The 22,434-nt window shown below is 39.6% G+C and overlaps 1 protein-coding gene across 1 annotated transcript; it reads right to left on the reverse strand.

Annotated features, from left to right (window-relative positions):
* Nucleotides 1–4,911: 4,911 nt before the first annotated feature.
* On the reverse strand, nt 4,912–12,916 carry LOC136568602 (monocarboxylate transporter 13-like). Its single transcript, XM_066568664.1, has 4 exons — nt 12,715–12,916; nt 8,932–9,075; nt 6,990–7,796; nt 4,912–5,138 (listed from the first exon to the last, which is right to left on the reverse strand). The coding sequence occupies exons 1-4, from the start codon at nt 12,914–12,916 to the stop codon at nt 4,912–4,914; spliced, it is 1,380 nt and encodes a 459-aa protein (XP_066424761.1).
* Between the last annotated feature and the right edge of the window lie 9,518 nt (nt 12,917–22,434).

Genomic DNA, 22,434 nt, shown 5'->3' on the forward strand with positions numbered 1-22,434 from the left:
TGTGCCAAGAGAATGTGATTACAGTGGTGCCTTTGTTACTCTACCATGTTTTTCTAAAGAAAAATGTCTGAACAGCTTTCTGGCAGTTTTCCTTTGCGCCTATTTTGTCTGTGGTAAACTGGACAAGGGCATTGTTCAGATTTGTGGGGCTTTCTCCGTGAGATGCAGAATGATCAGCCATAGGTGAAAAACTTTTGGATGCAGTTGGATGCTATCAAGGTGAGGTTGAATTGTTTCCCTTGCATCTAATTTCAGAAGGACATACCTGGATTCAAGAGAATGGTAGTGCTTTCCAAAGCCTCATGACCCTGTTTCTACTGAAACTAACTTTGCTAACTTTTGGGGTGAGAAACTCCTTACAGGTGGGCTGCTGATTTAGGCCTCTGAGGCCATCTATTGAAGAAAGTTAGTATAGTCAACACTGACTACATTCTTAGAACTTGGATCAAAAGAGTCCTTTGCAATAGGTTGCTCAGGGAGGTGGTAGAGTCACCATCCCTGAAGATGTTTCAGAGGCATGTGCACTGGACAATGTGGTTTGGATTTAGAGGTGACAGTGTCAGTGCTGGGTGGATGGTTGGACTTGATGATCTTAAAGGTCTCTTCCAACATTGGTGATTCTGTGATTCTAAGTAATCCCTGTATTAAGAGTCCAGTGAAATTTAAATTGGAATATTAATTAATTTAACTTGGAGCTGCAGCTGAAGTAAAAGCAGTTCCAAAATAAATACAAATACTCAGTACTTGAGCTCTGGATATGAGGGGAGCTGACTTCAGGCTGCTCAGGGAATTAGTGAGTTAGATACCCTGGAAAGATACCTGCTTTTGCAGGTGCTGGAGTCTGTCAATGCTGGTCACATTTTAACCACCATCTTCTAAGGGCATAGGAAGAGGCAATTCCCAAATGCCAGAAGTCAAGCAGGGGAGGCAGAAGATGGCTTGGCTGAGCAGGAGTCTTCTTTGGGAGGTAGAGGCAAGAAAAGAAGGTGTAGGCTCAGCAGAAGCAAGGTCAGATGACATGGGAGGATTACAGAGATGCTGCTCACCACTGCAGAGAGAAAATTTGTCATGCTGAAACAGTAAAAAGCTTTTTCAAATATATTAATGGCAAAAGGCAGTGTAGAAATAACATCAGCCTGTTACAGGATGAGGATGATCATCTCAAAAACAGTGACATGGACAAGGCAGAGATGTTCAACACTTCTTTGTCTCTACTTTCAACACCAGTAAGGGACAAAGGGGATCCCACTGCCTGGAGCTGGAGTACCCTGGCTATGAGAATGATCAGCTCCCATGATCCTGAAATTGTACAAAATGTCCAGCCCACAGCTGGGTAAACACATCATGTGATGGGTGATCAACTGACTGATGGGCTGCACAAAGAGTTGCAGTGAATGGGGTGGCATCAGGCTGGTGACCTGTCACTAGTGGGGTTCCACAGGGCTCCACCTTACGGCTTAGGTGCTCTTCAACATCTTAATGATTTGGACGCAGGACTTGAACACTAAGTTTGCTGAAGACATTAAATTGAGAGGAGCTGTTCACTTCTTTGAAGGCAGAGAGGCCTTGCAGGGCTACCTTGACAAATTGCAGGTCACCAAACAAATGAAGTTTAACAAGGGAAGGTGTCAGATTCTGGCCCTGAGATGAGACAACCCTGGGTGTGTGTATAGACTAGGGAATGAGGCTGAAGAGCAGCACTGCAGGAAGGGACATCAGGGTCCTGGTCTGTGGAAAGTTGAACATGAGTCAGCAGTGCCCTGGCAGCCAGGAGTGCCATCATGTCTTGGGGGCATCAGGGACAGCATCTCCAGCCAGGTAAAGGAGGGGATTGTCCTGCTATGCTCTGCTCTGGGACAGCCTCACCTTGAGTGCTGGGGGCAGCTCTGGGTGCCAGAGTAAAAGAGGGTAATGAGGAGGCCTCCTGCCCAAAGGAGGGTGTGATGAGGAGGATGAGGTGTCTGGAGGGGAAGCCATGTGAGCAGTGGCTGAGGTCACTTGGTCTGTTCAGTGTGACTGAGGGGAGATCTCATTGGGGTCTTCAGCATCCTCATGAGGGGAAGAGGAGGGGCAGGCACTGATCTCTTCTCTGTGGTGACAGTGAGAGAACCCGAGGGAATGGCCTGAAGCTGTGTCAGGGGAGGTTTAGGCTGGATATCAGGAAAAGGTTCTTCACCCGGAGAGTAGTTGGGCACTGGAAGAGGCTCCCCAAGGAAGTGGTCAGAGCACCAAGCCTGACAGAGTTCAAGAAGCATTTGGACAATGTTCTCAGGCACATGGTGTGATTCGTGGGATGGTCAGGAGTTGAACTTCAATGATCCTGATTGACCCGTTCCAATTCAGTGTATCCCATGATTCTATGATTTGACTTCTTTTGTGCCATTAGACAGATACATAGCAACAAGATTGACAGTGTGTCCAAGGGACTAATATTATTTAGTGCATTTAGCCAAAAAAATAAAAGTATTTCTCAGAAGATACTGTTCAGCCTGGTGGGAACCAGGGGAAATCTCCAGCCTGAGCCTTGACAAAGCTAGTTCTGAGCTCAGACTGGGCTGCTCAGGACTTCAGCCATTCAGGCCATGAAAGCCCCAAGGATATTATCAGCCCAACTATGCCGGACTATGTCCGTGCTGCCAGGCTCTCCTCATAGCTTCAGCCTGAGCTCTCTCTGTTTCAGCTTTGCTGCTGCCTCACCCTCATACCATGCACTGCTGTGAACAGCCCAGCTGCATCTCCTCTATTCCTCCTCTTGGTGCCAGGGATGCTGTTTGTTACCCCCAAAGCTGCTGCTCCCCTGGCTGAACCGGCCCACAGAGGTTCACAGAGGCTGAACCAGAGGTTCCACAGCCTCTCAGTGATCCTCTCCTGAACCCAGTCATCTTTGTCAACTTCTTTCCTGTGCTTTGCTGCTCCAAAATGCATGCACAACCATGGAGCAGAGGGGAACAATCCCCTCCCTTGACCTACTCCTTGTGCCCCTGTTCTTCCAGCACAGTGTGCCACTAAGTGCCTTCTTCGCTGCCTATATCAAAATAAATTGGTGACAGGGCTTGTAAATAAAATACAGAATTTTAACAGAGTGCCAGAGCTGGAAACTGCATCTATTAAACATTTCCCCATTCTTCCCACCTCCAGCAATACCATCTCCACTTTATAAAATGAAGAGTTATTTTAAGTAGTGGAACGCTGCAGAAGACTGTAGAATAATACTCAGAAAAATCTAAAATTTTCAACTGATAAGTTTAAAAAGGATTTTTGTCAGGTGTGTCAGAGCCTTACTACAAGACTTTGCACACTCAGTTGCTCTCCTTCCAATGTGTGTTCTTCAGTCAAGCCCCCACAGGTAGTTGATTTATTAATGGTTCGTCTGATTCCCTGTAAGTTAAATTAAATTTTAGTTCTTATGAGACAAGAAGTAATTCTTTCAGATGAGAGATTTAAGTAAATTCAACTTCACAGAGGAAGTGTTTCAATGGTGAAAATTTCTGAAGTTTTTAAGTAGGGCAGATATGATATTCATAATAGTTTGAAGGCTTTAAAGTGCTACATATTTTTCCTTTCAGTGTTTCTTTCTAGATGTTATTCAACCTTTTCTCCCTTAAATTCTGTCTTTCCCTAATACAGTAAAATTACAAAAAAACCCAGTTGTTTGGATACAGACTCTTTTTTATTCTTATAAATAAAGACTTTAGTCAAAGTATTTGCCTTAGGAAAATTGGAATGTGGGACTGAAGGGGACATCAGGAAGTCATCTAGCCCATTCTAGTACTCTGAAACACATATATTTATATCCTTGATTATATGTTATCTATTCTCTGATGTCTCTGTATTTTCATATTCTGCATTCATATCCTGCATTGTATCTGAACAGACAACAATGAAGCTTTTCCCATATTACATAACTGCCTTTCTGGGAATGATATAAATTACCAGTTGTTTTAACAAGAAAAGGAATTAATCACGTTTTTTCCATCTCAGACTATTATGGATTTGAATGCTGTTCTCATGCCCTATAAAAATTTTTTCTTCTAAATCAGGCAAACTTTATTTCTTATACTTTTCCCTTAATTTCTTAATTGTCTCATTTATGTTGAACTTAATTCTTTGCAACTCATGTACTTCTTCCAGTTAACTCTGTTTTGCAAGCATTATCTCCTCTGCATTACCATTGTTATCTCCTCTATATTATCATAACACAGAAAGACATTTGCTATTTTAAATACAGGGTTGCATTTGAGATTCTCTACTCAGTTTGAAGTCCACTGTAGCCTTAGTTCTTCCTATACTACTCATTAATCCTTCTCCATTTTGTGTGGGTGTATTTTGCTTTTTACTTCTGATATCTAGGACTGCATTTCTCTCTACTGTATTCTGTTACTCATATAACTTTTACCTTTTACCAGGTTTGTTTATTTATTTATCTTATTCCAGCACTGCTCTGTAGAGTACCTGCAAATCCTTCAGCTCAAAACTGTATTCATTTACTTGTGCTTTCAGATACAACTTGTTTACTGAAAATACTGGGCACCACTTCCCCAAGTAAGCATTTGTGAGCTGATGCCTCTTCCTTTTTTTTAGCAATAGCTGCAGTCTGTGATTGAGGGTAGAGTTTGTATCTGCTGCACACATGCTTCATGGCAATTTAATTTAGGCTATGGTTTGCCTATTTCATTTAGCACAGCCCTCTGGGACTCTACTGAAGGCTTGCGTAGTCAAAATGCAACTTCAATATCAAAATAATATGGTAATGGTTACTGCTCTACTTTGCATGTAAATTAATTACTTTCTTCCTTTGTTTCAAACAGTCGTACCCAAAATTTCTGTTCTTCTAAATGCTAATAATAGTGAGTTTGGCAAAAACAAAACACTTCCATGTGTCCTTGAGAGGCTGTCAGAGGTCTGATGTAGTCACACCACTACATTGTGCTCTCCATACCTTCTGGTTTGATGCTTCAGGATATGGAGGGAGGGGTAAGGTAACGTTGACTTTTCTGGTTTGTTTCTAATCTTGCTTCCTCTTATTTTTCTCTGTTGGAGTCGATCTAAAATAATTAAAAATCCAGCTGATAGGACAAGAATGGCTCCTGCCATGTAGAAGCCTGCTCTGTAATCTCCAGCCATGTCCACAATCAGACCTGGAGAGAAACAAATGACAGGAATATGATTGATGGAGAACAGATGAATGTAAATTAGCTCAGCATTGTGAATATATCCTCTTACAAAGGCAGTGTACTGGCTACATACTTGTCTGGCAGATTTCTACACCGTAAGCACAAGGAATATCACCCCAGTATAGCATTTTTCATTTTTCATTTTTGTGTTTTGAAACACAATTAATGTCTCATTGTTTTTCATTTGTGAATTGCTAGTGAAACAATATATTAGACAGTTTTAAGTACTTTCCAACCAAAAGTGTGGCAGACAGTGCAGGTACTGGCAGAATGACAGACTGTGCAGCTGTGTATGTGAGCAACTCAATGTTCTGTGGGGTAGCTGTCACCAGTTGCTGTAATTTGGACCACAACTACAGCATGAGCGAGTTTAAAGAAGGGAAGGAGATTCATCTGCTGGAGACAAAATTGGAGAATTTGTCTGACGTGTTATGGGTTTCCAGTCCATCATTTTACAAAGAGTCACAGAAGCTAACAAAAAGACCTTGGTTTTCAGGGACATTGAAACCAACCAAAATATATGATGCCATTGTGTATTATACTGAAAAATCTCTACAGTACAGTAGTACAGTAGTAGCACTGCAGCAGTGTGTCAGCTGTCCTGTGGGTATGATGGCACATTCCTTTGTGGGCTGATGAAGGTTGCTTGCTTTTGGGAAGTTTGTCCATGTTTAGGGTACTTCCTCGCCCTTATTCTAAATTAAGATCAGCCCTATATAGGCACAGGAACCATGAACTCAAATCTTTTAGATTTTACACTCAAAGGAGGAGAGGAGAGCTTGAGAGGCACTTAGGGTTCCCTGCTCTTCCATATCTTCTTTGTAGTTCACTAAGTATACAAAAAGGGGTCGCACTGATTCCCGGATAATTAGTACTAGTGACCAGCCACTATAAGCTGTATTTTATTCAGATCTTTCCAACACATTTTCGATACTGTTCTGTTTCAAACCCTCTACAAATCTCCTGGTTCCTGTATTTCAAAAGTGAATTAAAATATTCCAGTATTCAGTTGGACTCATTTGCAACCCATTAGCAATGTCATTACCACAAAAGTCACTTGTAGTGAGTGAACAATGGTCTTTGGATGAGGACTCAGATCTGCATTGTACAAGTCACACTGGTCTTTTTTTTTTTTTTTTGCCATATCACTTTTCAAAGCCTCTACAGCTTGCGGTTCATTTGTCTTGCATTTTTCTAAGATGACTATATCTTTTTGCCAGCCCATAAATCCATGTGCTGTCTCATTGTCTGCTCCCTCTTCCCACTGTTCTTATGTGCTGCCTTCCCTGTTTATTATACTAGCTGGCTCAAATGCTGTCTAAAACCAGCAGGCATTTCTCTGAATATTTCCTTGAGGTTTGCATAGCCTAAGGTTTCAGGCTGTTCAATTTGAACTTCTGTAGAAACCCTCCCAACAATACCAACATTTGTGCAACATCAGTGTTCTCAAATTTCAGTTTCTTCTCTGAAAGTGTGTGTCTGCTGCTTGTCCCAAAGGCGCACTTTCTTAGCTAGATAGTTGGAGGCCATCAAGTGGCATTATGTGGGATTCAGGAAGCAGGACCACCATGTGAACCCTAGCTTTCATCCCTCCTTTCTTGTGTGAAGGCATCTCCAAAATCACACAGAAGAGAGGGAGCAGTGTATTTTGAAGAGGATTTAAACTGACTATTTGTTTTTATGTACTTCTTGGCTCAGATGCCCCTGAGCTAAAAAAGGGGGGAAGTTGAGTGCAGATCCAGATCTTTTCAGTTCAGATTACCATTCCCCTTTCCTCTTTTACACTGTATTTGGCAGTGAGTTGTCTTAACTTACCCGCAAGAGGAGGCCCCACAAAACCTCCAGTGCTTCGAATAAGCATGAAAAGTCCTAGGGCACTGTCAAATTCTGGCATGCCTACAACATCTACTAGCACTGTAATGTGAATGGCGACCGTTGTACCAAAGAAGAATCCATAGAAGCCAGTGAATATTGCCAGGGAAAGGTAATTGTTAGCCAGTGGCAAGAGCATCAGGGAAGTACTGATCAATGTAATCGCCATTGCCAGCAAATGAATGCTTTTGGTAACGTGGAGGTTGGCATACCAGCCACACAGCAATCTGCCTCCAAAGTCCACCATAGCCAAAATGGATAGGAGGGATGCAGTCCATGATTCATCTATTCCCAGGCTGTAGCTAAGTGGAACTAAAAATAATGGAGGAACAAAAAAACTCATAGCAGCTAATATACCAAAAATGGCATAAAGTACAAATTCTGGTCGCCTCACAAGCATCCAGTTGAAGGTTTTGGGCCTGATGGGAGACTGATCTTCTTTGTCTGTCCTGGATGCACCATTGCCAGGTGGTGTTTCAGTTTCATGATGGCTGGCCTCAAGGAAGCAGCTGCTTGCCAGGGGTCGCATCAGTACTCCACAGACACAAATATTGAGTTGGATGCCACCTATGATCAAGAGGGCACCTTTCCATCCGTATTGACCAATCAACCACTGGAAAAATGGCCCAAAGATGAATGCAAAGGCACATTCTCCAGCACTGGCAATAGCATTGGCCAAAGCCCTTTTCTTGGAGAAATAGTGGCTAACAATGCTAATGGCTGGTGTCCACGAAAAAGAAATGCCAAGACCTGAAAAACATCAATAGAAATAGCATAGGTTAGACACTATTGAGGTATTTTGTGAAGGTAGAAATTAAAGCAGTCAGTGCTTCTACATTTGCAAAGTTGAAAAGTGTTAGAAAGAAAACATTTTTGCCCAGAAGAAGCATGAGCTTAGCTGGAGTAGGTGTAAGGGTATACTTGTGGCTATATTATATTCTGTACATTGTATATATTCAAGTGAAAAAGCAGAACGTGAAGTATATACATTATTACATTTGCACTTAAAAAAAAAAAAAAAAAGAATTTGGTTTCACAGCTCTGCCAGTGCATGAGAAATCCCATGGTCATGGGGTTGGAGCTAGGCAGATCCCAGTGTCCATGCTGTGTGTGTTAAGGCTGGTACTAGGTCAGACCAGCTGGTTAAGCTGAGCTGTGTTCAGGGTAGACATGAGTGAGGTGGGACATGAGGGAAGTTGGTGTATTGCCTCTATTTGCTCTTCATTTTCTTGCTCAACTGCTTTGAGCAAATTTAAAACCTGCTCTAACTTAGAGTTATTTTGATGGCTCCCTAGACTCTTTGGCAGCCCAGGACTGCCAAAGGGTTCAAATTCCAGACATTTTCTCAGGCATCCAGTGCAGAATTCAGAATGGTTTATTTTATTCCCTGCTAGCTTTGCTTCCTGTTCCAGGAAAGTCTGCTAGCTGTTGGAGACAACTTTCTGGCCTGGTTTTGCCTGAAGTAAAGGAAAGGATTGGAATAAAATGAAAGCCTGGGACTCTGTTCAAACCATAAGATAAGCTGATACAAAGTATAGAATTTGGGATCTCCCTGTCTTTTTACTTCAGTTCCCTTTATGAAGTTTTTTTAAACCTTCACAAAGCTCTTATCTCTGAATGAAAAACAAAACATTTAATTTTCTGCTTGCATATAATTTGCAAGTGTAAATTATTGGCATCTAAATATTTGTCTTCTTTGTTGATGCAGATTTCCTGTACAAACTCTTATTTCCAGAGTGAAATGGGAGGGAAATCACTTTTAAAGAACATTGCTTGTTCTGGCTGCTCATAAAGTCAAAATAGATAGCAGATTTTAAAACTCCTACCACTAGCACCCTCAAATACGTTGCTGGTGGAAGAAAGCCATGAAGCCATAAATTCATACCCTGTAGGAAGCCAGTTGTTGCATACAACCAGACCATGTTGAGTCCAAAAAATCCCAATGCCATTCCTGAAAAAGCCAGAAGTCCTCCAGTGATCACAACTGTCCGATGGGTATATTGTACACACAGTGAACTGGCAACAGGGGCTAGATAAGCAGAAAAATCGGAGAAAGAAAAATACATTTGAACATTAATCTGATCAACATGGCCAAATAAATAAAACATTTTGACGGTGACTACCCTTATAATGCTTGACACAAACAGCCTTAATTCTGCTGGATGGGATAGGAGGTCAATCAAAATTTCAAAATTTTATCCTTGCTGATAGAGAAATTACTGTTCCTGAGGCACAGATTTGAAAATATATTCAACATATGTGGACTCTTTTAAAGGGAAAGAGCATTTTAGTGCCTTCCTTGTAGTAGGACAGTTCTACTGACTTTCGTGTAAGGATACAGCTACCAACAAGACAGAACCTCACAGACTGTTTTAGCAGAAGATGAAGATTCAGCCACGGAATCTATAGGTTCATCTATAAAAACTGTACTATTGAGAATGTGTTATTGATATGTCTGGCATGAAAACTTTCTGAAGAAAACTAACTTTTGTTTTCTAGAATTTTGCAAAAATCAACCCTTAATGGAATTTTAAAAGTTTATAAAGGACCAAAAATTAGGGTTTATTTTGTGGTAATACTTTTTACAGAAAATTGGCAGTTCATTTCTTAAATCTTTATTTAGTTGTACAGTTTCTCACAACAGAGTGCAGGGGCTCTTCAACACAAGGGCAAAGGTGCAGGTGGTACAGATCTGATGGTGCAGCAGCTGCTTTGGTCTCTAGTCACTGTCTGGAAACACCTGAAATGTCAGAGATATTTTTGCTTAATTACAGATAGTTTTACTGCCTGGCTGGTTTTTTCCATCAGCATCACAAGAGTCGAGGTCAAAGCCATAGGATTTCTTTAAATGGCCGTGGCCACTAGGGGGTTCCCAAGTACCACCTGGCATGAACCAGCTCCCTAAAATCTGTTAAATATCCTGGGAACTGGAGTTCATGCATAAAACCGAATTCAGTTAACAGGGACCACGCTTCTAAATATAAATAAGTAGGAAGACAATTATTAAAAGAGAGCAGCTGGCAAGTAAGGTTTCACAGTACTTTGTAGGGGCAGGTTGTTGTACATTAACCTGTGCTAATCAGAATTAAGAGAATTTTGTAGCTAGGATGAGTGAAATAAACCTGACAGAGTACTAGTTGTTGCAAAATCTTCAGCATATACATTGCCTGACAGCAGAAAGACCTGGCAGGAGTTACATAAACTTCAAATGTCTCATCAGGTTTTACAGCAAAAATCTGATAATTTTATAAACATGTTAAAATGATACTGAAATTCAGTCATTATCTTACTATGTAGTTCATGAGACATGATAAAGTACATGCTGTTGGTGAATCATAAAATATGATGAAAAAAAGAAGAGAAAAGTTGACACAGGGTAACATCCATGAAAGTTCTTGAAGACAAGAAAAAGAACTGCAGCTGGAGCAGAAATATTACTAAATCTCAATTCTTAAATAGTAAATAAGAAGAATAAACAGGCAGAAATTAAACATGGAGTAGCAAGAGAAAGAAAGAAGCTAGCCACAGAACTGGAAATGGGTAAAATAGCTTGACTCCAGAGTTTGAAAGGACAAGGGCAACACACAGAAAATGCACAAGCAATGGAAAGGGATGACAACAAGAGTACAAAGAGAAAGGTGTTGGGAGGTGTACATCAGTAGCCAGAGAAGGCTGGTGAAGGTGATGGGGAGAATCCTTACTGTGGTAAACTGAACAGCCTGTTGCAAGTGCAGACCTTGGGAGTGGAAGCACATGCTCTCCTTCAACACAAGAAACAGACCTGCTGTTGAAAGGATTCAAATAGGAAAAAATAATTCAGTGATCATCCTTCTACTGAGCCAAGTGACACTTAAGGTTTCCCAGAGAGAGACATTAAGAAAGACTAAGCAGGCCGGGAAACATGCTCAAAGAACTGGAGGCTCAGGTGATTTTCATCAGGAAGTTTGTGGTCCCTATAAATGAAGCAAGGCAGAAGAAGATGAGGACAATTATGTATTGACCTGAGACATTTATAAACTACTATATAGAGGGGGTTTGGAATGTTTGACCACCAAGCTTTATTCACTGAAAGAGGATTATTTTCAATGGATTTCAAAGGATGAAAAGCAACTTCTGCTGAAAATTATAGCTGCCTTCCTTGAAATAGGCTGGCCTCCCATGTGGCTAGGCAAATATATTATTTTTCTGGTTTATACTTGATATTATTGTGTTAAATGCTCTATTCCTTCATACATTCCTATACAATGTAAATATATGCTATAACAAAACAAAACCTAACCAAAACAGGACTGTTAAGTTTTTCCGTCCTGTGCTGGGTTTTTCTTCTCATGAACTTCAAATGCCTGAATGACACAATAGTATCACAATATGTCAGTGATACATCTATTTTGTTAACCAAATTGATAGATTACCATTTATTAATTTCTGTGGTCTGTGAAGCAGGTTTTTCAAATTTTTTTTTCAGTTAATTATATCTGTCACTGCCAAGCAGGCATCAAGGATAATAGTTTATGGAACTGATAAAATCTTTTCAACTCATGACTTATTTTATCTTTTTACTTTGACTTTGGGTTACTCTTTTTTCCTACTGAATACATTTTTCAAAGAAAGATCAGTTGCTCTTGATGTTTGGAAATACTGGAGTTCCAAGCAATAATACTGATAGGTGTGGACTGAGTAGGATGCATGTAATTATACAGTGTCTATGCAAAGAAGTGTCTTCGGAAAGAAAATTATGATAGCATTTATTATGTAAGGATATTTACCTATAGCAACCATATATCTCTATGAGAATATGCAGAGCAGATTTCACAAATTCTGTACAGTTCAAGCCTGCACATGTTTGGAATCCTCACATCATGTGAAGGATCATGCAGTTTGCAGGGCACTAAGGACTCTCTAAACAACCAAGCTGAGTCAAATGCAGTATGTTTCTTATTTTTCCCTCCTTCATTTGATGTCATGTGGTATTTGACCTCACTGCCTTTGACTGGGATATTTCACTCTATCTTCCTCTACTCTCTGCTTGCATGGCCATGTCTTTATTGAGTTCTCTCTGTGTGAATAGATTGTTTTTTTCTTTTTAACCCTGTGAGTTTTCTGGTAGATCAGTAACTTGGAATCATAGTAAGAGGGGTGAAGAAGACATAGAGTTGGTAATACATGCAAAGAAAGGGGATCTTGGTGAATATAAAAAGAAGTGGGAAAAAGCAGGACTGAGAATAATTTTGGTAGCAGATGGCTTACCTGATGGATGGGGTCACAATCCTTGTATTCTGAAGTACTTTGAAAAAGTACTTCAGACAGTCACACTGAGATCAGTGAGCTTGCACAAACTGTTTAAAGAGCTTGATTCAACTAGCTCTGTGGCTATTATTCCTAGTGAGTTTAACTCAAAGCCTGTAGCAAAACTTAATCATGAGTTTAGGTAAATGATGTTTTTCAAGCAATCAGATTCCTATGTTTATAGAGTTTTGTTATTAACCCATTCCAAATATGAGGCAGTAAATGCCAATTTTCTGAAATTTTTCTGTATTTTCTGTAGAGACTTCTGAAGGAAGTCTAGACCTTATATGTTGCTGGGATTGGGGTTTTTTTAAGGAAGACTTCCAAACTTTCTCAGGTGATTAATATTAAAATAAAATGCTAGAGGAGTACTACTACCTACCTCCTAAATGAAAGACTGTAATGGTTACTGATGTGATCCAAGAAGTGGTGCTTGCAAGTTCATCAAAGTGCTGCTGGATTTCAACAAAGAACAGACCAAAAGTCTTGAGGACAGCAGCAGTGAGGCCCATCACCATGAAGGCTGACACTACCACAACCCATCCATAGCCACCGTCTGGTGGATTGCTGTCTTTAGCCTGCATCTTTTCTAATTCTTAGTTCTTCTCTGGCGTTTGGGTTGTTTTTTCCTTTTTTTTTCTGGAGTGGTAGTGATGGTGATGAGGTTTTTTAACAGATCTGCAAATTGGTAGAAGGCCCATGGTTAAAGAAATAATTAAAATATTCTAGTAATGGCTTACACAAGTAATTATCAAGTTAAAATACAACATTCATTACAGTGGTTTGACTGAAAATATTTCCTGAGTAACAGAGGTCTGAAGACACAGAAGACTGAATAAAGAAATTTAAAAAAAAATTCAAGTACAGAGTTAAGAAAACAAAAGAAGTATGCAGATGTGAACCAAGGAGAGAAGATAATGGGAAGATATTCAGACATGAAGATTTTCAAAGATAGAAGAATTTTAGGGTCCTCAACATTTTAGCATTTATAAATATTAATCATTCCTGTAATGCCAAGCATTTTTGCCAAAATGGTGCACATCCATCCTTGCAAAGATATATTCATAGGCAAGAATATCTTATTAAGCACAAAACTGAAAAAGCATATTTCCCTTTAAAAGTTTTGTGACAAACATGCAGCAATCATGCAGTGCATGGAGGACCTGGGATCTGGCTGGAGGGAGAGAAACATTCATACATTTTTCTGATTTCTTCATGGACACTAAATGCTGAGCAGGGATATTGTACAAGATACAGAAGACCAAAAAATACCTATCTCAGAAGGAGAATGGGAAACTTGAGATAGCTGAAGATATACTATACTTAAAATTCTCTACCCTCTGTGCACCTGGGAAAAATGAGCTGCATGAGGGAACCCGCACCACTTGAAGTTATCCAGTACAAAGAAGCAGTCACTAGTCCTGTGATTTGATCCCTTGAGGTGCATGATCTCAGGAGGATCTGAATCACTGCAGCAGGGTGGGGAGAAGAAGCCATGAGAGCCTTGTAGGGATCAGAAACAAAATCATTCTACTGCCCCATATCTAGACTGACAAGGCACTGGACTCATTTGCACATCTTAAAAAATCTTAGAACAGCCACAAGAGAGGGAGAGACTGCCTTGTGTTGAGGTCTGTACGAAAGAATCAGGTTTTCATACCCACAGTTTCTGGGGTCATCTTAAGCAAGTTGTCAGATCTTGCTGTGCCTGTTTTCTCAGTTGTCAATTGTAGCTAATACTTTCAAAGGTCATAAATTTTGTAAAGCTGGACGCATTAATACTTGTATTAGTGCTCAGTTTACTATAAGAAAATACAGAAATTATATCAAGCTGTAGCTGTAGCATTCTGACAATGCTGAGCTCAAGTAGCATGGTCATAATTTTGTTTGAGGCTTGGAAGAACACAAAAAGGACACAACACTCAAGCTAAATGAGCCTGCCTAGGGAGAGTGATACTGATATTTCTGCATTCTGCAAAGACATGCCTGGGCAAGGGATTATAATTTGGGCCACAAGACAGATAGAAGAAATCCTGCTGCTTACCAGGCAACACCCAGACTAAAACAGGCATGATAAAATCTGCATGACACCACCCAGCACCCTTCACTTTCATTAGGCAAACTCTGTCCCAGGAGGAGAATAAATTGGGCCTTACTGCACACAGTAAGGCCCAATTTATGCTTAAATGAACAGCATGTTTCCTTACGACAAATACATCTTTTATGTCACAGCTCAGAATTCATCTTTCAGTTCCTTTTAATGATCACAGTGTTACATGTAACTCCCAAATAAAATTATTATTTCAGTTCCATTATTAATTAATAAGGTAGTTATTTTCCAGCAGCGCTATGGATTTCAAAGCAGTGCAGCTACATCCTATAGGGAATTGCTGGAATGCCTGAACAGGGTAGAAGAAAGCATAGATATTACAATAAGGGAACATGTTTCTGACACCACACTTTGCTTTCTTCCTCCTTCACTTGCAAGAGAAAGTTTATTATAAGATTATGTAATTGCAAACACCCTAAGCTGAAAAAAGCCACATAGGATCTCCTTTTGCTCTTAACTATTGAGTAATGGTAAACAGTAAGGTATTAATATCCTCACTTACTCATTTTGTCCCTGGAGTTAACCTTCTAAATAAAAAGGAGTACCTGTAGGGTACTGCTCCTTCTGTTGTGCCTGGTCATACACAAGGTGCCTCAAAAATGTAAAGCTGTGCCTGGAAGCATAAGCATTCTATCTAGCATCCCACTGACTCCTACCTCCAAAATTTCTCATGGCAGCCGGAACAGATGTCCTGTGAGACATGGACTTAAATCAGGAAAGCCTGTGCTTGGTGTCTGCATCAGCAAGAGCAGACAGCTCTGTTAGTAGTGTTATTATGCTCATGGCAAATTTTGCCAGCAAGAACACACAGGCAAGAGTGCAACCTTTATCTTTGCACCTGGATAGCTACAAAGACACTTTCTGAGGCACTGGGGGTGTTCCTCTATTAATGCTCTACAAGTTCTCCAAGCTATTTCTGTTTTGATTCATGCCAATTATTCAAAAAGCTTATCAGACAATAATAAAAATAAATTATAAAATGCTTATCTCATTGCTTGCATTTTAGGGTGCCACATAAACTTGTGAAGATGGATACTTGTTCTACTTGGTTATCTTGTGCTCCATGTTCTAATTTGCTTTTTACAAAAGAGCAAATTAGTTGAATACTTTTGCTGCACATTGCAAAACAACATGGTGGTGGAATCAAGAAAAAACTCTTGTTAGTATGAATCCTAAGCTTGTTGTTTTCATGCAACTCATACTTAACACTCCCATGTATTCACTGTCTCTGAATGGAGGCTGAGTGGGCTCCTTGTGAGCTGGTGATACTTTACAGATATAGGTCCCCCAAGAAGACAAAAAAGGGCAAGTATTAAGTTTTTCCACACTTAGATAAAAAATGTGACTTTGTAATGGGTTTTTGGTTTGGGTTTCCAGTGCAAATATTGTACTATTACCTTGAATTTGGACTTAGGAAAAAAAAAAAAAAGAGAAAAGGAAGAAAAACATACTTAATATACATAGACACAAAAGTACTTTTACCAAAGGCTGATACCATGAAACAGGAGCTATGTAAAACTAAGTACAAAATATAGCTTTAATAAATTAACAACAGATTAATTAAATAGTTGTGTTTTATTGGTTGTATTAGAAGAAAGATGGAAAGAAACAAAGAAATCAATTGTAATTTATGCTGAAACTTCCTCTACACATGTGACTTGGTACACAGGCAAGGATCAGGCTATGTTTGTCACATTCAGATACCTTATAATTTTCATCTAACACTCAGACTGGCTCTGCTGATGCTCACTTGTCACTAGAGCTTCAACTACAGTAGGGTCGTACTAGTTACTTCTCCTCAGACACAAATACAGGAGGAATTCTTCATTAAATTTTCCTTTCTAACTTCACAGCATCATTTTAGGAGTCAGTCTAATGAGTATGATCTATAGCAATTTATAGACAAAGCATACTAGGATGGTAAAGAGGGGCTGAATGCTATGAGCAACCAGTTAGAAGTAACAAAAATCAAGTGTAGCATCAAGAAATTACCTTATTCAGCCAAGGCTTGTATGGGATATGAAACTCTTCCTTCACCTTCCAGTTGTATGTAAGTTCTTGAGTTGTGCTGAAAACTACCAGGTCATCTCTCTCATCTGAACTACCATCTGGCTAGCTGAACAAACCAATTTGTCTCCTTCAGGATGTGTAAGCATTGGATTTTATAAGAATCCCCTCCTCCCCTCCTCAAAAATCATTTGACTCCACCTATACGCAGAAAAACAAAGTTCTGTCCTGACTAGAGATCAGAGAAACAAAATTAGGAATGGGTGGAGGAAACTTACAAGAGGAATGCAGATTTTGTTATTTATCTGCACTATACTTACACTAGCCTTGGACTGCTGTCCATGTTTTCTACTGAACTCAACTATGGGACCAACCAGAAAGTTCAGATGTGTCAGCTGGCTTCAGACTCCCCTGTGTTCTGGGGCATTTACTGCAAATGTTTATCAAATTTGAAATTCATTTGTGGCTTCCCCTCTGCTTGTGCTGTTGGGCAGATGTTGGCTGCAGTGAGCATCACATAGCCTGCAGCAACTACAGAAGTTACAGGAAGCTTGAATGTGCTCTCCTGAGCATGATATATGCATATTTGAACCTTTCACCACACCAGAGCAGTCCTTTACTTGTGTGATTTTAGAGCCCCCAGTTAAATACTGCTGGTCCTTGTAAAACTTTTCTCTCACAGCTGTCACTGTTGGTTTATTGGAACTTATTCCCTTTCCTACCAATTTACCTTGCACTAAGGTTGTAGTGGCCACACTGCTATTGTAATTGTTGGGGGGGGGGGCCCAGGGTGGGCAGTAGCTTGTTCCATTTTGTAGTATTTTTATTTACATGTTCGTATACTTATTTCATTACTTGATTAATAATCTGTGTAGTTTGTGTGTGCTAAGGGAAGTATAAATATGCAGTTGACCTGCATAACTAGAGAAACAGATATATTTCATATTTTGGCATATTTGAATGCGAAGCCAGCAAGTTTGCAACATGACATTCTAATTTTCTTTTGCTGGGAAAATTATTTAGAGTATGTTTTAGGGCTGGAGAAGACAAAAATATGGCAAAGGAAAATTATGGGGTAGTTTTTGAAGTTGAATTAGTGTGCAGTCTTGATAAAAAAGTTGCTGCCACTCCTACTTCACCTTCTCACTACCATGTGAGTTTTCATGCAGTGAACTAGACTGGTGAACTGACCCTGCTGTTCGCTACACTGGTGCAGTTTCCCAATTTGGCAAAATTAATTGTGTGCTTTTACAATGCAGAAGGCAGAAAAAAAAAGTAGCCAGGAATGAAACTTGACAGATGCTTAATCCAGAGGCAAAATTCACATGGTGGTTGTATACAACCAATGTATTCACATGCCCCTTGAGCCCACCACATTCTGACCCATGATGTTGCTGGGCACAGGGGTGTGACTGATTCGCCTGCAGTTCCACTGGCTCCTTATTGCTTCACTAAAAACAGTAGTTATGGTTCCCCTTTGCCAGTCATTGACAGCTCCACCAGCTTCACTGCCATGACTTACTTCTCAGATGTGACATTGTGGCTCAGCCACTTCCTCTGCCCAATCCCTCAGAACCCACGGCTCACCCAGTGAGCCTCCTAGTGTTTCTGCCTGACTTCCTCATTGTCAGGATGCTTGGAATAGGTGGGCCTTGAATATTGTATTACAGTTATGGGAATTCAAGTCTATGGACAAAATAATGAAGTCTGGAATATTTCACTGATCAGTCCATCAGGTTATTTTTAACATTATATTCACTGATATTACTGGGGATTATGTGCAAAGGAATATTGTCATGGCCTGTCATGACTCTCTCTTAAAACCAGAATAGTCTTAGCGGTACTACACTGAATGTTCATTTTCTACAGTCCTTCCTACTAAATACATTTAGTCTTTACTCATACTATGTAGTTTGGGTTATCCAGAACTACTATTATGCATTAAGACCACAGTACATTTTGCTCATTTGATCAGGCTAAAATATTTTCACAATTTTCTGTTACCATACAGAAGAAATTTTATGCTATACCTGTGTACAGTACTTCTCCTTAATCATCTATTGGTTTTCTCCACATGTTAAATTTACAAATAAAATTTAATTATCTTTTATTTCTACTTAAAAAGTAAGAAAAAAATTGTAGACTGCACTTCTATTAAACTGCTTACATTATTTGTTGTTCAACATTTAAGCATCTTAGAAAACTCTTACAAGAACTTTCATGTTTCCATTCATACACTGGAGGAAAAAAGTTTATTTCAGGTGGCAAGAAGAGTCACTTCTCCTCAGATCTATTTTGTCAGCTCAGTTTTCACTAGTTCCAAGTTAGCTTCCAAGTTAAGTGCTTGAGTAAGCACGAAATACATTCACAGGTAGACTGCTCCATGAAATATTTGGTGTAGAGTGAAATGAGAATCTCCCTGGAACATCTGTACTTCAATAACAGTGATTCATGATTATGAAGAGATTATGCTTAAATGCTGTCTGTCAAGTCATAAAGAATATATTGAACCATTCAGGAGTTAGTGTGTCTTGGCTTTTATTGCTAGGCTCATAGAATGAAATTGTCAATGGTTGGAACAGAGGCTCGATATGTATGTATTTCTAAAACGCCTTTTTCTCAGTATTGTTGAAACTGAAAGTAGTGATTGTGTTCTCAGCTGCTGTAAATAATTTCATCTCCACTGATTTCAAAATACTTTTACTTCACTCCTTTCACCACCAGAGAATTTCTTCATTGATTTCTCAATGGGAACAGGGCTGTCTTTGAAGAAGACACAACATACCTACCTATTGCCTCTTAATTGTTATTATTGCAGTATATATAAAATATGGTAAAAAAGTCTCTGAAATGAAGTTCTTATTTAAAAAACTGCACAAATGTTGAAAGCCAGCCTTGCATAAAGTCTCCTCATAGTCAGCTGTGCTCAGATGGAAAGCAGAGAGCTTATTGAAACCATGCCTCCTGCATTCATCAGTCTTTCGTAGTGATCATGCTTGTCCGTCTGCTTGGAACTACCTGCTCTTATCACATACATATTCTTTTTTTTTTTTTTTGACCAAAGCCTTCTGACAGCATTGATAAACAGATAGTAAGCCAAGATAAAACACTCCCAGGTCATATGATCCATCAGCTAAGAGAATATTGATTGAAATGACTGAATCAAAATGACTTTGTTTGATTTGTGGTGTTAAGTGATTACTAATGTAATAGAGGTAGCCTGAACATAAATATTCAGAGAACTGTGTGCAGGAGAGATAGCATATGAAAAGATTGGAAAACTGTTATGTAAGAAATAAACATGGTGACATCACTGCCAAAATAGCTGAAATGGAATGATAAATGAACCTGCGTAATTAATGTGGATGAATACAGAGGTACTTAAAGTCTTGAAGGAAAAAATTAATCTTGATATGATTAGAGAAGAAGAACCAGGGTGGTGATTCAGTTGCATAAAGTTAGGATTACAAAAGAGGTGTGTTTTGTGGAGACAGGATAGCTGGCAGATATCAGAGGGGCTAAAGAGCAGAAAGAGGTAGCAAATAAGCAAGTGAGTGATTAGGGTTTGTTAGAAGTTGTCAGACTGTAAAAAGCAAGCTATTTAACAAATAAAAGAAGAATAATTGGCTTGGTTTTGGACTGGGTTCTGGTTATCTGATTACCAGTTAAACAAATTCTTATTAGTTTAAGATTGACTGAAGTTTTACAGGCTGGGAGCAAATGAAGAAAAAGCTGTCCTGAAATTACAGTCACGTGTGCTGATTGCTCTCTTCCCCAGGGAAACATCAATCCCTGGCCTCCCTTTATAACAAAGGAAATGCTCAGCCTGCATGGAATGGGGGGCAGAGTATCTACAGGGAAGAGGGTGACATAGAGCCTGACTTGGCTGCAAGTGGAGGGTATATTTATCTGAACAAAGGTTGTTTTGTTTTTCAACAAGCAAGAATCAGCTCATTTTCTCTGTGTAATTCTTGGTTGTCATTATAGCTTCCAGTACAAAATTATAGGGTAAGAAGAGGAGGGGACACAGGAAATGAGTACTGCTAAACAGGGAAGAGGGTAATGCACTGCTTACCAAATCAAAATGGTCAAGTACAGTGCTGATGCAAACAAGAGTCTCTCTGTGCCCTATCAATCTAGCAGCATCTGTGGGTGGCTTCTCCCACTTCCTGTTCTGAAAAGAGTGACCAGGGTCTAATCATTCTGCTTTAATTATAGCATGAAGGTGAAAATGCCCAATTCTTGGGTATATCTGGAGTGTCAATAAGGCATTTTCTGTCTTCATAGCTTAAGAAACAGATGGATGTGTTTGGCTAAATTAGCCCTAAATGTCCCACCATTGATGTCTGGGAAAGATTTTTGCAAGGATTCAGCTGAGAGCACAGACATTAAGGGATATAAGCTCATTAGACTTCCTGTCCTATTTTCTTAAACCAACCTGTGACACACTGTGCTATCCATGGCTAGGTGTTGTATTGTGGAAAGATGATAAAGTGAGGAAATAAAGTCCAAAAAGAAGAAGTGCCAGTTTCCTTGACAGCATGAAGTGTGCCTGTATAGAAGAGTTCTGAGAATGGACATCAGCTTGTATTGAACTGAATACAAGGCTACACAAGGCTGCCCTGTATTTCTATAAGGATGGATTATTGAAATTTCAATATTCTTGAAAACATTCTTCCTAGTTTCATTTTTAAAACTAGGATGGCAACAGATAATGAAGAATGTGTGCTGTCTCAGAGCAATACTGAACACTTACAAAATTTGCAAGGCAAACATTTGCAGTACACAGAATAAGAATCAGGCCACAATTAAGGGACGGCAACTGGACTGTTGGTAGTAGTGCCCAAAACATCCACCTTGAAGACAGGGCAGAAAATTGGTTTAGTATGAGCTTCTAGTTATAACATTGTGGTTACAGGAGTGAGGTAACTGCTGGATATATGGTTGAAGAGATGAAAGATCTGTGCCTGAGGGAGGAATAAAGATCTAGCTCTATTGCAGCAGCAAGGCTCAGTGATCCAACACCACCTTCTGTGCAGGGAAGCAAGATTTTTCCAAGCCCGCATCTGACACTAAGGAAAGGCTGACATAATAGGTCCTGGAAACTCAGAATGTAAAATCTGATTCTTCTTCTTCACAGAGTTTTCTGCTGAGTCCAAATTTCATTGAAAGCTGGTCTGTCAGAGAAACTGTGGGACACTGAGTGGATGGCTGGAACATGCTGCAGTGACAGAACCAGATTCCCAAGACAGCCAGACAGAACTGTCACTTCAAAGCTGTGGCAGCATACTTATGTTAAAGCAAATAAAGATCTCTGCCTCCCTGCAGAGTAGCAATGATCTTACCTTTGTATGTGTCACTGGTGTAGGTGCTGCAATGCTACTTCTGTTGGTTTAGCAATGCAGGTAAGTTACTAGAAAACTTGAAATCATCAGAATGGTTAGCAGGAGCATGAAAGGGCTGGAAAATCACCAGTTGATAAAACTTAAGCTTGAAGATGAATGTAAGAGGGGTCTTGATCATGATGTATTAACACCTACACTAGACTAGACAACTTGTAACAAAGGGATTTTCAATTTATTGGTCAATGATGTACGAAGATTCGACGAATAGAAAATGGAAGCTAAGAAATTAATACCACAGTAAGTCACATTTGAATAAGAAAGGTGACAATGGGAACAATTTACCTGCTATTTCATCACTGCTTATTTTTAGTCAAAACTGAATGTTCTTCTGAAGATAGTGTATGTAGCTGATGGTGGCCTTAGCATATAAAACATTTATATCTGTACTTTTCTGTAAAGCAAGAATGCTAACTTGCTATGACTTAACTTAGTTTTGCTACTAAACTAGAAAATAAATCCAACCCATAGTCCTTATCAATAAGGCATTGTCTTTTTACTTTTTCTGATTAAAACAAGGTTTACAAGTATAATTAATGCTCAGTGAACATGGGTTTTTCCTATTTTGTGAGCTGACAAAAAA

Source organism: Molothrus aeneus, chromosome Z, assembly GCF_037042795.1.
Source record: "Molothrus aeneus isolate 106 chromosome Z, BPBGC_Maene_1.0, whole genome shotgun sequence".
Taxonomy (NCBI): Eukaryota; Metazoa; Chordata; class Aves; order Passeriformes; family Icteridae; genus Molothrus; species Molothrus aeneus.

Excerpts from the sequence above, each read along its gene's own strand:
- LOC136568602 (XM_066568664.1), bottom strand. The coding sequence starts at position 12,916 with ATGCAGGCTAAAGACAGCAATCCACCAGACGGTGGCTATGGATGGGTT. Across the intron at positions 9,076-12,714 it reads TACAGTCTTTCATTTAGGAG|CCCCTGTTGCCAGTTCACTG; the intron begins GTAGGTAGTAGT and ends CTGCTTATCTAG. Across the intron at positions 5,139-6,989 it reads TGTGGGGCCTCCTCTTGCGG|GTCTGATTGTGGACATGGCT; the intron begins GTAAGTTAAGAC and ends GTTTCTCTCCAG.